The sequence below is a fragment of the Mus caroli genome, unplaced genomic scaffold (genome assembly GCF_978045245.1).
Source record: "Mus caroli unplaced genomic scaffold, Mus_caroli_1 scaffold_5, whole genome shotgun sequence".
Classification (NCBI taxonomy): domain Eukaryota; kingdom Metazoa; phylum Chordata; class Mammalia; order Rodentia; family Muridae; genus Mus; species Mus caroli.
The window spans coordinates 141,980,463-141,995,993 of record NW_028227260.1 but is presented as its reverse complement, the minus strand read 5'-3'; the positions used below and the strand labels follow the sequence as shown (position 1 = coordinate 141,995,993).

Genomic DNA, 15,531 nt, shown 5'->3' with positions numbered 1-15,531 from the left:
CAACCGTCTGGGCTTCTCTCCTCATTTTCTAGTCTACATCTTGACTGCATCAAGCCCAATATACTACATACCTTTTAGCTAGTATTCTTTACAGTAGCCAGAACTCTCCGTATAAAAAGAAAGTCCTCTCTATATGTTTTAATTTACATTCTCCTAAATGCTCCATTCACTTAGCTTTCAAGCAGACATCAATTGTACTAGACCCTGAAAATGAATTTCTTCCCTGTATTTCTGCTATTTGGGAATTTGCCAAGGTCAGCTACTGGGAAGTCCCAAAATTTGATTTTACCTTTGAGAAAACATTGCTCATGATTTCATCTGCTAGTTCTTACTACTATTGTATATAACATGACCAGAAACTAGAGACATTCAGACAAATCCATTGATGCCTCCTGCCTATCTTTTGTCTTTCAGAATGCAGATGCATGTGAACATACAGAGACACTGAAGTATGCATATGACCTTTTCTCTGATGATTAGGAACTGACTTTTGTCTCTATTCCCACCCAAAAACAACTTATATGCAATTCCATAAAACCTTGGAACTATACCACCAATCAAAGAAAACACATGGTGAAACATGAGGCTCTAGCTATATATGTACCAGAGGATGGCCTAGTCAGTCATCAATGGGAGAAAAGGCCCTTAGTCCTGTGAAAGCTCTATGCCCCAGTATAGGGGAATGCAAGGACCAGGATTGGGAGTGGGTTGGTTGGGAAACAGGGGGAGGAGGGAGGGATAGGGGATTTTTTTGGAGGGGAATCTAGGAAAAGGGATAACATTTGAAATGTAAATAAAGAAAATATCTAATTAAAAAAAAAACTTACGAGGATATTACAGCCAAACCCTGGGTACAAAGCCATGCAAAGGCAAAGAAATTCCAATTCCTAACAGAAAAGTATTTAGCCAACTGACTAGGAAGCACTAGCACTCTTTGGACAGAGTACAGCTAGCAGAACACCGCTTACCTGAATGTATTGTAAGGTACCACCTTCGTGTGATTATAGTCAGCAGCCGCAAATACTTGTGTGATCTCTCTTGATTTTGATTTTTCCTGCTTCAGCTTTTGTATGGCAAGTTCAAAGTTGCTATATGGAAACTTGAAGGAGTAAAAACAAGACCTATGCATGAAACTTCAAGAAGTTGCCACCACTACCACCACCACCACCACCACCACCACCACCATAGTCATCATCCTTACTATTAGTTCTTTGGGAACTAGTAGTTTGATCACATTCACCTCTTCTTCAACTCTTCACAGGTCCCCCCACCTTCTCTACTCACCCAACTGTGTTCATTTTCTTGCTGTTAACCCAAGACCAATTGGTGTTACTCAAGTATTTTTGGATGTGTGGCCTTCCACTGGAGTGTGGTTGCTCTGAAAGCAAATTGACACTTCTTCCCCCAGCAGCTAGCAACTGTCAATAGCTCCAGGACTAGTGGAGACATTTCATATACACCTCCACTTTCCATGCTGAGATTTGGCCTGCCTTGGGCTTTCCCAGGTCACAGATTGTATGCATGCTGTCACAACCATTGTGAGCTCATGTGTGCAGCTGCCCAGTTGTGCCCAGTAGACACTGGCTCCCCATCATCCACTGCCTCTGGCTCATACAATGTTTCTGTACCCTAATTCCACAATGATCCCTGAGCCTTGAGGAAGGAATATGGTATAATGTTCCATTCAGGGTTGAACATTTTGCAGATTGTTATTCCTTGTACCTCAGTTGGTTAATGGAGACCAGCAAGACAACATGATGAACCCAAAGGAAGCTGTACATGCCTTTACCTAGAAACTGAAGCTTCAGGACAAGGACTGACATTAATCCAGGTTCTAGATCTCAAACAATGTATTTTAAGGGAGAGCAGGTAACCAATCTTACTAACCAATCTTCTTATAACTTTTATAAATACACTTCGTATAACTTTCAGATATAGCCCGGATATTTTCACACACCCTGATATAAATAATACAGATATAAAGTTAGCTAAATGTACACTTATTTTCTCTAGATCATTAGGATATACCTGCTTCGAATTGCTGGCCACCAGGCAAAGTACTGTTCATAGCAAAGCTGGGTGTCAACATTCCACACAGACAGTGTAATCTACATTTATTTGTTGTCTGGGCACCCACTGTTTCTGTCACCTTTATGATTACCTTTTTAACTTAGAAAGAATATTTCTTACTCAATCCAGTAAAGCATAATGTTGTAAGTAATTACAGCCAAGAGATCAAAAGCTAGAAGATGAAAGTTTAGATTAAAAACACTGATGAGACTTTGGTATAAAGTTCCCTCTCTTCTACCATCAAATGATCCAGTTGGTTTGGCACCTATTGAGGCCCCCACTTCTCCTTTTTTGCATTTCTTTTCATCTATTTCCATGATGGGATCTATTAGCTCTTTTGAAAAGACTACTCAGACTGGTAATAAAGAGTGCATTAATTTTTATCTTCTAACAAAGACCTTGATAAAAGTATTTTTTAATGATGCAATTTTTGCTTGAGATGGTGATACTAGGTAATGTCTCACCCACTTTATCATACTGAAAGAATAAAAGCACTTTATACCTTTAAAGTATATATTGTGTTTTGGCTAGATATATAACTGAAAGGAATAGTACTTGTCTAACATGGTTAAGGTCAATTCCTCGTGATAAAAACAAAACAAAGCAAAAGATACATGCATGGTTTAATATACACAGAGAATCCTCAATTTACAGTGAGTTATGTGTTAATAAAGTTATGTGTTATGTGCTAATAAGTTGAAAATCTCTGAAGGTGAAAATGTACAAATTGCAACTAATTTACAGAATATCCCAAGCTTAGCAATACTGCACACTATAAAGCATGGGTTATTTCTCTTCATAATCACAAACCTGAATGAGAGCTGCAGCTCACTGCCCATGCTCAGTATCATGTAAGAAGATTGGACTATATAGTACTTACTAACTGGAAGGGGATCAAAACTCAGGACTTCAAACAGTTTCTGTCAGAAAGCATATCACTTTTGCATCACAGTGAAGTCAAAAATTCTAGGCTAAGCAATTCTAAGAATTGTATGTTTTATGTTAAGGTTCTGTTCAGAATCAGAACCTTGATTTATAACAGCTATAATGACTAACCTATCATGGGCCCTATAGAACTCAGCCCCTCACACAAATTATCACATATAACCTCCACAGTAACATTATCAAAGGATCACTGTTGTTACTCTTATTTTAAAGGCAAGCAGACTAAAGTTCAGAGATGATATATAACTAAAGCCTGTCATGTATTAGGGTGGAGCTCAGTTTCCAACCCAGGCCTGGTGGTCTCTGGAAATCTAACTGCTTAATCACTGTATTTCTTGTTTGAGTCCAGAGCCATCATATATTATAGGTTTACAGTATTAAAATAACCCAGATTTCTAAAACTATAAACAAATAGGTAGGATAGATACTCTGGAAGATGCTGAATCCAACAGTGACATGGAGAAGAGCACTGAACCACCAGCCTTCAACTGTCACTTCTGCATGACTCTGAACTTCTCTGAGAAGTAGGCTGTTCTGGGGACCATATCTGTCTAGCTTAGACTTTCTCTATACTGTACTATCTACTTAAAGTTTTCCCTAGCTTCCCCTCCTTCCTTGCCTTCTCATTTCACATGGATCAGACCTGACCTGCACTGCACTCAGTAGGTATCAGCCATTCCTGGTGTTTTCATGATCCTTCTCCTTTCATCCCACAGAGCTCTTTCCCCTAATTGTGGTGTTAACTCTGTTTTGACACCTAGCAAATCAACCTTGAAAATTTTCTTTATAAATGAGATAAATGTGTACTATGTGTGTATAAATAGTACATAATTATCTAAATAATAAAAAAATCCTAAATTACAAAGCAATGGTTTCCAAGTGCATAGAATTTATGTACTGAACAAGTGTACATTTAAAAACTGAGTTTTTTTACACATGGTCTTTTTGTTGAACAACATATATATAACTTTTTCCATTATAGTGCTTTAAGTTATAAAAACAAAAAGAAAACAAAACAAACAAAAGCAAAAACCTGGCCAGTAACTTCAGTACCCAAAAGAGAGGGGCCAAAGGACAATGAATTCAAAGCCACTCTGGTCTATCTTGATATATATGTCTCAAAAAATTAAAAATACAGCACAACAACAAGAAGACACTTCTTTGAGCTCACTGTGGCAAATTTGTCCTAAGATTCTAATTTAAGTCTCAGGTGTCACTGTTAGAGGGACCAGCAACCTCAGCAAGTACTCGGTTCCCTTGGGGTTTAGTCTCTTTGAGTCAAAGACTCCTTTGCTGCCCTATGCCAATTAACTGGGATGTCACCGTGCATGCCACCAGATTTTCTTCCTTTCTTATAGTTACTGCATTGCCTTCTAAAAACATTGTTGATGTCAGCAAACAATCCAGGAAACTTGATTCAGCCCTGGGCCTGCCTCCCACTGGTGTCTGGAATCTATGATGCTAGGCAGTGGAGAGCTAAGCAGGTAAACAGAGTAGACAAAAACTGGGACTATGTGATGGGACCTGTGGCCAAGCCGCAAAGATCCATTATTCATGCCCACATATGTGAATATGCAATGTAAGCCAGTGGCAAGATACAGAAGATGCTCTAGAGAAAGGAAAACAAACACTGCAAAGGGCAGAGAGGCAAGAATTACAAAGTCTAACCTTGTCTGTGTTATTCTCCATGTAGTTTAAGGTGTACTCATCAGCATTAAGCAGAATAAACAGGTAGCCATTAATATTCACTGTGGCTCCAACATAGAGCTCTTCAGCCTTGATGTATTCTGAAAATTCACTTTTAAAAACTTCTTGTCCAGGCTTTTTCACACGACTTCTTTTCAAGAACATTCCACCAGCATTCCCTAAAGAAACAGAATAAAAGCCCATGGATTGCTTTATTCTTAAAAGAAGCACAACTTGCCTTTAGTTACATTCTCTTCCAACACAGACTGTACAAATTATCTGTAAAGCCATGTTGTGCATTGTGAGAAGGAAGAATGGGGCAGTGGGCAAAGAGACAGCATTTTTTTTTCTTGGGTAACTCTTAAACACCACTGGAGAAAATGTAGATTAGTGAAGTTGCAATAGAAATCATAGCATACTTCCTCAAAAATAAAAAAAATAGAACTTGTATATATCATCTAGCCTCATATCTGCATCATATAACATGCCTGGGTACAGTTCTAAAAGGTTCAAAGTCAGCTTACTACAAATATAGCTATACACCTCTGTGTGTCACAATGACCAAGTTATGGAATCAGCTGCAAGTATTCACCAATGAATGAATGGATTATGAAAAATATGGCACATAAATACATTGGAGTTTTACTCTGCCATGAAGAATGAAATCCTGTCATTTGCAGGAACTGGGGATCATTATGTGAAGCCAAATAAACTACACTCTAAGTTTAATTTAGGAGGAAAGGACATGAAATTAAGGAGAGAAGTCATAAGAGAAGATAACAGAGAAAATGAGTATTATCTAAACATATTATGTACATATGTAAAAATTAACCCATTACTTTGTATGCTTTGTATGACAAGGATTTCCTGGGTGAGTGTGCTAAAGAATAAACTAATATGCTACTCCAGGCTTTTTTTCTCTCTCCTTAATCCAGAAAATATTTAGCAGCCAGATGTGGTAGGACACATGTACAATTCTAAAACATGAGAGGCTGAAGCAGAAAGATGAGTTTTAGTCCCTGCCTGAGCTATGCAGTAAGACTAGAAGAAAGGGACAAAGGGAGAGGAAGTTGGTGGGCAGAATGGAAAAAAAGAGAGAGGGAGAGGAAGGGAGGGAGAGACAGAGACAGACACACACAGAGAGAAACAGACACACATAGTAATGTGGGAGAGAGTTAGAGACGGAGACTGCAGTCTGATGGTTCACTGGTTCTGGTTCCCTCCACATGCTTGTTTTGTTTCATTTATTGTGTAAATAAACCTTTTCTACATAAACCCTGTCTCCAAATGTTCCTCTTTTGGGATGACCTTACTACCATGAAACTTCAGGATAATATTAAGTCCTCAGTGGTTGTCATTATTTTGTAAGTCTATTTTACACATGCTGCAATTTGCTTGGCCCCATCGATACTTTCTAAATGTACAGAATTGATATTTGTTGACCATTCAGGGCTTGGCCTATGTTCATCCTCATTCAGTTTTAAGATTTTTCTATTAGTCAAATCCCATTGGGGCCTGACTTAGTTGTACAAATTATGTATTACTTGTTGGCATGTTAACTGGGTAATGGCAGCTTGAGTATACGACCTGATTGCTACATTTTCAGACTTTTGCATGCTATTTTTTTAACTTCTTGGTTTCTTAAACTTGCCTTGATCAGGACATTCACAACATGTAAACTGGCAAAGAGTACAAACCAACGTTTTTCATTTTTTCCCCCTAAAGAGCCAGTTGAGCTGGTTTTTCTTGTGTGTCTTCAGAACAGATAAAAGTTGTAAACATGTTGAAATAAAGAACAGAGCCTTACATTTCCATAATTTGTAAGTCAATGGCTGTCCTCAGCAAGAGCCATGCGATCAACACACTGGAGAACATTCCACAGGACTGGGGTCAAGACATTTGGCAATAGCCATAACAAACACAAGTACCACAGAAGATGGGTTCTGAAGATTAAATCTGTATATCTTGTATTCCTTTCTTAATGTTTTGTTTTTTGGGTTTTTTTTTGGGGGGGGGAGGGTTGTCGAGACAGGGTTTCTCTGTATAGCCCTGGCTGTCCTGGAACGCACTTTTGTAGACTAGGCTGGCCTCGAACTCAGAAATCCGCCTGCCTCTGCCTCCCAAGTGCTGGGATTAAAGGCACACCACCATGCCCGGCTCAGGCAAAGATTTTTTTATTAGGTATTTTCTTCATTTACATTTCAAATGTTATCCCAAAAGTCCCCTATACCCCCACCCCCACTTCCCTACCCACCCACTCCCACTTGTTGGCCCTGGTGTTCCCCAGTACTGAGGAATATAAAGTTTGCAAGACCAAGGGGCCTCTCTTTCCAGTGATGGCCGACTAGGCCATCTTCTGATACATATGCAGCTAGAGACACAAGCTCTGGGGGTACTGGTTAGTTCATATTGTTGTTCCACCTATAGGGTTGCAGATCCCTTTAGCTCCTTGGGTACTTTCTCTAGCTCCTCCATTGGGGGCCCTGTGATCCATCCAATAGCTGACTGTGAGCATCCACTTCTGTGTTTTCAGGCAAAGATTTTATAAGCTGGACAATGGAACATGCTCTTGGTCTCTGGCTGTGAGAATGACTAGTGGCAGGCAAACCATGACTCTGAAGCCTGGAGGTTCTACAGAAGTGCCTCAGAAAAAGAAATGATAGTGGCAAAGGGGATTTCTTCTGGGTAGCCATCCACAGAGATTTGGGGTTTTTTTGTTTTTTTTGTTTTTTTGTTTTTTATCATTTTACATGTTTCAGTTCACCCTTAAGACATTTTTTAAGATGAAAGTTACTGGTTAGAAAATTATCATCATAGATCTTCTAGGCTATCAAATAAGATTGTACTCCCTAATTTTCAAAAGAAAAAGGCACCTAAGTCTTCTGAGGAAATGCTGTATAACATAAGTGTCTTACCTGAATTACTCTCTACAGGCTCAAACACTGAAATTGTGTCATCACTGAGATAAAATGCAATGACAAAGATCCTGTCCACATCAGCGCATTTGTGTGTAATTAGTTTTCCAAAATATCGGAGTATATTGCTTATGTTTCCAAAGCTAAAGTGAAGAGATATGAGAGTTAGAGTGTTATACAAGTAAGCCTCTATTAATATATATTATTATGGTGTACTCCACTATGTTCATAGCAGCCTTATTTACAATAGCCAGAAGCTGGAAAGAACCCAGATGCCCCTCAACAGAGGAATGGATACAGAAAATGTGGTACATTTACACAATGGAATACTACTCAGCTATTAAAAACAATGAATTCATGAAATTCTGAGGCAAATGGATGGAACTAGAAAATATCATCCTGAGTGAGGCAACCCAATCACAAAACAACACACATGGTATGCACTTACTGATAAGTAGCTATTAGCCCAGAAGCTCAGAATACCCAAGATACAATTCACAGACCACATGAAGCTCAAGAAGAAGGAAGACCAAAGTGTGAATACTTCGATCCTTCTTAGAGAGGGGAACAAAATACCCATGGGAAGAGATACATACAGAGACAAAGTGTGGAGCAGAGACTGAAGGAAAGGCCATCCAAAGACTGCCCCAACTGGGGTTCCATCCCATATATAAGAACTAAACCCAGACACTATTGTGGATGCCAACAAGTGTTTACTGACAGAAGCCTGATATAGCTGTCTCCAGAGAGCTTCTGCCAGTGCCTGACGAATATAGAGGTGGATGTTCTCAGGCAACCATTGAACTGAGCACAGGGTCCCCAATGGAGGAGCTTGAGAAAGGACCCAAGGAGCTGAAGGGGTTTGCAGCCCCATAGGAGGGACAACAATATGAACCAACCAGTACCCCCAGAGCTCCCAGGGACCAAACCACCAACCAAAGAGTACACAAGGGGGTACCCATGGCTCCAGCCTCATATGGAGCAGAGGATAGCCTTGTTGGATATCAATGAGAGGAGAGACACTGGGTCCTGAGAAGGTTCGATGCCCTAGTGTAGGAGAATGCCAGGACAGGGAAGTGGGAGTGGGTGGCTTGGTGAGCAGGGGGAAGAGGAAGGTGGGGGTTTTTTTGGGGGGGAAGAGGAAAGAGAATAAAGTTTATGCTTTTCTAAACAGTTTAAATATCTTATTTAAAAGGTTCTAAATATAAACATTGAAATATTTTTTAGTAGATTAAAATCTTTCCTCCTCTTTATAAGTCCAGGAAATACATTGAAAACCAGGCCTGGTGGACATGGCTTAATATCCCAGCATTGGAATGGAGAGACAGGCAACTCTCTGAGACATATTGGCTAGTCAATCAAGTCTAATCCAATGAGAGGCCCTATCCATAAAAACAAAACAAAATACCAAAAAACAAGCAAGCAAGCAAGCAAACAAACAAAAAACAAACAAACAAACAAACAAACACAAACTATGTGACTCTTGGAGAATACCCAAGGTTGATCTCTAGCCTCCATGTTCACATGCACATACATGCACCCTCATAAATATGTAGCCAACCAAAATATCACACAACACACAAAAGTGTCATAAATATCTGCTCAAAGCAAGTGAATTAATTAATCAGATATTCTCTGATCAAGAAGCTGGTCAACAATCACAGTAATTCAGTCAGGCAAACATATAAACATTTAGGATAATGACCTGAGCCAATCTAGATGACATGCTCTGCTGGGTTTTAGGATACCTGTGTCAAGTTTAGACCTGTTCTGCCTTGTAGCTCATATATACTCCTCTCTATCATTCCATCTCTCCAGGATCATCCTTAACTCCTTTCAAGGAAAACATTAACATTTCCCCTTCATAAATATTATGAATACACCTCCATTTTAATGCAGGTATTATTTGTATTCTATGTAGCCATTACATATCTAATGTTTTCCATGGGAAAATGCTGTCTTATAACACTTTTTTTCATATTATAATGTATTACATTAAATGGTTGCAGAAAGTTATACTCCTAAAGATTAGAGATATACTTAGAACTCTATGCATGATTAAGTGGTTAAAGATAGAATCAAAGCCGGGTGTGGTGGCGCATGCCTTTAATCCCAGCACTTGGGAGGCAGAGGCAGGTGGATTTCTGAGTTCGAGGCCAGCCTGGTCTACAAAGTGAGTTCCAGGACAGCCAGAGCTACACAGAGAAACCCTGTCTCGAAAAAAACAAACAAACAAAAAGATTGAATCAAATAAAATTTAAAAATTTCTCAGGTAGCAATGATATCACACACCTTTAGTCCCAGCACTGAGAGACTGAGTTCATAAGTCTGAAGCTAGCCTGGGCTACACAGTGAGACCCTATCTTAAAAATAAAAGAAATAGTTTCCAAAGTTGGTTGCATGAACAGTGAACTAACTCATGGTCTCTCAGTAGAAGCACAACTGCTGTTATCAGTCAGTAAAAGTCAGCCCTCCAAAAAATAGTAATATAATCAAAACCCGCTACCCTTAAGTGTTCACTAAAATCAACCATGTCCTTTTTCACTTCCCTGCTATACTCTAAGAGTAGTCATCACTTGTAGATTCTCCTATTCTGAAAGCCAGTCTTGGTGTCCACACTGATATGAACTACAACAAAGGATTTCTAATTTCTAATAGGCCTAACGTGCCTCTTAATCCCTTTCTAAGACGGTACAGGAAGAAAGGCTGGAAAAGCACAGTGGCAAAGCACAGGGCAGCTTGAGGCCTTGGGCGAAACTGAACACGATAGTTTATACAGCTCATCTCAGAGCAGCCTGGGCAGACCACTAGTGTCCATATCCAAAGCTTCGGATCAACCTTACATAACAATTTGGGCCAGTTATACTGTATCAATCACCTTCCCTAAAAAACAAGTACAAAAAATTCAAGAGTCTCCTCTTATGAAATACTCATGTTACAGATGCCTAAAATATCAACATAAAATTGAATGAGGTCTAATCTAAATCTAAATCAATACTATTCTAAATTTAACATCTTAGAACTTAAGTTTATAAGTGCATATATTTACTTGGAATATTTGAATATGCCATTCATTTTTCCCCTTAATGTTTGTATTCTAGAGATCTCATCAATTGGCAATATAAACCTACTTAATAAAATTGAGCCATTCATGAAGTTTAGCATACATAAAAGTCATCTGGAGAAACTTTTTACATATTCAGAATCCATAATCTCGCTACCAGAGATATAGGCTCACAAGTGAGCTTATATTTACAGAAGACTGCATTATTAATATGCTACCAAGGAAGGGAGCCTGACAAGATGGTCCTCAAGGAAATTCTAAGAACCTCCATGTGTGTGTTCAAATATTTCCTTCATATAAACCAATTATCAAGTGCCTAAACCCTTCTGATCAGTCTCCACCCACATATCCCTTGCATCAACCATAATGCCACACCCAATTTAGCAACTATACAGTTAGCAACTATACAGTCTTATACTCTTGGCTGGATATCTTAAAATGTGTTTATTCTCACTGTCCCATACCAAATTGTGAATTCTTAGATCTAGGATACATTGGGCTTAATGTTTTCTACATATAGCCCAATGTTACCTATCTTTACTGCACTGAACTCTCCCCACTGTCCCTTTCCATTGTCTTCCCCATGTGGGAGATAGCACCAAAGCTCTGAAATATGCCAGTAAATCATATCCCTAGCTCACTCCCGTTACACTTATGTCTATTTCTACTTCACCTAAATCTCTCTAACAATCAACTCCACAATGCCAAATCCAATCCTTAGCCTTTTCCCCGTATCTAATTTTACTAATTAGCAACTTCTTCCATGATACTCTTGATCACTTGGCTCACTGCATTATGCATTTTCTTAGGTTTAGGTGATTCCTCTCTCCTTGTTTGCCTCATGTCATCATCCTTCCATGATTCCTTCTCTTTTCTCCAAACACTTGATTTGGGATGGCCGCAGGTTTATTCATGTAGTTCTTGACACCTATTCATCCTTGGTGATCCAGCACAGTATAAAAGCTTTAATCCAATTTGGCATCATGAATTGAAATGCTAATTACCTACTGATGACTTCCAAACCAAATTTACATCTCCAGCTCAGACCTGTCTACTGAACACCCTCAATACATACCCATTTTCATTTCATATCTAATTGGCATCTCAAGTTGTTCTAATGATGAACTTGTGTTCTTGCTCCCAAACCTATTATAACTATAGTCCTGCCTGTCCAATGGCTGCATCTCTTCTCCACCTTTCCAATTATTCAGGTCCAAACCTTGAGATACCTGTAGCTCTTCACTTCTCTCACACTTCATATCTAATCTGTAAGGAAATCCTATTAGCTCTATATTTAAAATACTTGCAGAATCTGCCATTTCATTTCATCCCTGCCACAGTATCATCTAGCTATAATAACTTTTCTCTTAGACTAATGAAGCAATCTCATAGGTTGTCATAAATAGACTACTGTCTTTGTACAGTCCATTCTTAACACTTCATTGGTGAGATTCTTCCAATAGGACAGCTTGATCAAGTCATTTCTCTTGTCAAATCTCTCAATGCTTCTTTCTTCAGAAAGGTCAACCAGAGCACTGACGAAAGTTGCAACTAGAAATATCCATCATTTATATACTCCTAGATCCTTTGCAAGGAAAATTAAAGTTTTCCTTTTTTAATGTGGTACTTTAAAAATTCCATATACTATTTAATGTACTCAAGTATTTTTATTTTCTTGCACATTTCCCTCAACTAGAATAAACTTTATGAGAGAAAGTGGGCTTTTATGACTGCTTTGATCACTGATGAATTTATCACAAGCACCTAAGTAAATAAATGCCTATCATACAGAAGGTCTTTGGAACATATTTGTGAACCAACTTCCCGACCACAACCTATACCTATAAACTTTCTAAAAATCGACAAACAGGAATAAAAACCTTTAATATCATAGTTTCTAAAACTGGAACCTTTTAATAGCACTCCTCATGAGGTAGTGATACCCAACTATGAAATTATTTTCATTGATACTTTATAACTGTAATCTTGCTGCTGTTATGAATTACAATATAAATATTTTTGATCCCTGTGACCCCTTTGGTTGAGAACCACTGATCTAGAGATACACAGTCAATAAGAGTCGATAAAGACGCTTATTTTAGTAATAATTAGTAAAAGTAAGGGAGTAGTTTGTGGAAACAATCGATGGACAAGATCTGAAAGCAGTGAAATATGAATATTAATATTAAAAAACAATGACTTTTTGGAAACTATATGACCAGAATAGATGAAGTATGAGATGCAAATTTTCCTGTTAAGAAGCCGTTCTCCTCCTTTTACATTGGTCTATCACTATAAACTGGATTATTGGGGCTAGAGAGATGGCTAAGAACTTGTTGCTGTTGAATAGGACCTAGGTCCAGTTCCTAGCACCCACATAGCAACTCACAACCACCTACAACATCACTTTCAGAAGATCTGATGCCATCCCTCTGAAGTACAAAAGCACCAATATGGTAATATTGAATAGTGAATATAGTAAACATTCATTACATGCAGACAAATCACTGATACAATAGACACAATCTTTTTTGAAGAATATGATTAGCAAACATTTTTCCTACCACTATACTTATTCATCTGCACCTTTTCTTATTGGATGAAATATTTGCCAGTCTCTTACTTCAAGGAGATCTTAGTCTGGGAGCCCATATTTTACATACATGAGTAATCCCCAGGTCATATAATAAGTAAAAATTTTATGGTAAGGAAGGTGAACTCCAGAAGTACCATTTCCCAGGATTTGATTCCTAGTTAAACTAAAAACTAACTCTGAGGTTTTGCTAGTTGTAGGGAATATTACCATCCTGTTTTCCTCTTTTGAAGAATGAGTGCAAGAATATCACGTGCTTTCTTCTAAGGTGGGTTTAGGAATTATATGAAATCAGATTTTATAAAAGTAGTTAATGCACAGCAAACTACTAATTACTTGTTATCGCTAGTACTATTATTATTATGAGGATATTCAACAGAGTGTTGTGGGCACACAGAGAACAAAGTATTTAAGTACTGTGAAGCCAGTCTGTGCCAATTACCATGGAAACAAGATCACTGTGTAGGGGGAGCTTGAAGGAAGTATATCCCTGACGCAAAACAAGTGGTAGACAAAAATAAATGAAATTCAAGACATTTGTGCCTATATCACCATCCTCCAAACAAAACAGTATTACTTACATGTACAATTCTATCTGTAGTCAGGGTTCTGAGGACAACTTTAAAGGGCAGACAGAGAAATTAAGTCAACTACCCACAAAGAACTGTTTTTCCCTGAGTCCCAGAAGTAACACCCTGGATAATATTTCACATTATTTAGTTATAAGAAAATTTCCATGCCCCTTTACAATAGGGACATTCTTCTTGCCTATATCTTCCAGGTGGCCCTTAAAAATAGTAGTTACTAAAAAAGAGTCCATCAAAGTCTACCCCAGAACCTAACCAGAATACTATCATCAACAAGAGAACATGAACAGGTTGATGGCCCTCTCACATGTAAAAATCAATTGATTCTCAAACACCAGTGTGCCTCACAACTGTCCATGATGCCTATAAAAAGAGATTGCTGGGTCTCACCCCAACATTTCATTCTAAGTCTATTCAGAAGAAAGCACAGTAATTAACATTCTATCAAGTATGAGGACCATGCTTTAAGAAGTAGAGAGTTTAAAACTTTAAAAAAAATGAAGTATTTAAAAATAAAGTGATTTCTTGAAAGACAAATGACATCATGTCACAGCAAAGGCATACCTTCTCACATTCCATACAATTCATAGCCAGGCAGTTAAACCATTTTTATAGACAGAGCAAAACATTTTGTTCCCTTTCCTTCAAATTTTCAACAGCATGGGACCACACTCAGTTTGACCAAATTCAGGATGCTTTTTGTTCTTCAAGTCTTAACACATGTTCCCTTTACCATTTTCTCCCAGCATCTCCTGGCCTATAATCTCTGTCACTTGGAGCTATAATTTTTAATTTACATCCTATTCAGGCATCTGCAACATTTCCCCACAATTTTTCCCTGACTTTTTTTTATCCAAGACCTGAAGAATCAAAAAGTAGTCATAGCCAGTGCTCACATTTTCTATGTACAATTTGGAAGCAGATTGTGTCTCATGTACATTAGGAATACTTTGGAAAATCTATCTTTTATAAGTACATTCGGCAATATAAGCAGTTTCCTCCTACTGAACTCAAACCAAAGGTCTAAAGTCAAAGTAACATGAGTTTTCTAAAATTATAAGTTGAAAAACACTTATAAACCATTGAACTCACTCTAGCAGTGGTTGGCAAACCCAAATCTGTGAGACAGATCTGGCTGGCCACCTGTTTGTATGCCTTTGAGCTAAGTGTGGTTTGTATACTTTTACATGATTGAAGAGAAAAATATCAAAGGAATACTATATTACAATCTGTAAAAGTTTTATGGTATTCAAATGTCAGTGTCCATAAAATGTTTTATTGGAGCACAGTTACACATGTGCTTACATTCTGTCCATGTAGCTTGCACACTATAATATCATATCCGAGTGGCTGTGATGGAGGCTGTGTGGCCCACAAATCCTTGAAATCTGTTGATTCCTCCTCTGCATTATTCCCTCAAGTGAGAGAAAGACAGACAGACAAATAGAAATGGAAAGTCAAGAGGTAGGGGTTGATATGGTCTTATAGTTCTCCAAATAACACATCAAAATAAGCACTCAAGGAAGAAGCTGGCAATATCTGTGCATTCATCAACCTCATTAGAAAGCTACAGTAACTTGTCCCTGGACTCAAAATCAGATGAGTTGTGTAACACCTTTTGCAACAGGAAGGCTATATCATAAATTCCAAAGAGAAAGGACTATAACCATG

At 38.3% G+C, this 15,531-nt stretch overlaps 1 protein-coding gene across 1 annotated transcript in view; it reads right to left on the bottom strand.

Annotated features, from left to right (window-relative positions):
* Efhc2 (EF-hand domain containing 2) overlaps positions 1–15,531 on the bottom strand; it is a 189,749-nt gene that overhangs the window by 68,660 nt on the left and 105,558 nt on the right. The window contains exons 9-11 of the mRNA XM_085837785.1: positions 7,617–7,759; positions 4,684–4,880; positions 969–1,099 (exon numbers count right to left, since the gene is read on the bottom strand). Coding sequence (XP_085693911.1) covers positions 969–1,099; positions 4,684–4,880; positions 7,617–7,759 — 471 coding nt within the window. The remainder of the gene's footprint in view (positions 1–968; positions 1,100–4,683; positions 4,881–7,616; positions 7,760–15,531) is intronic.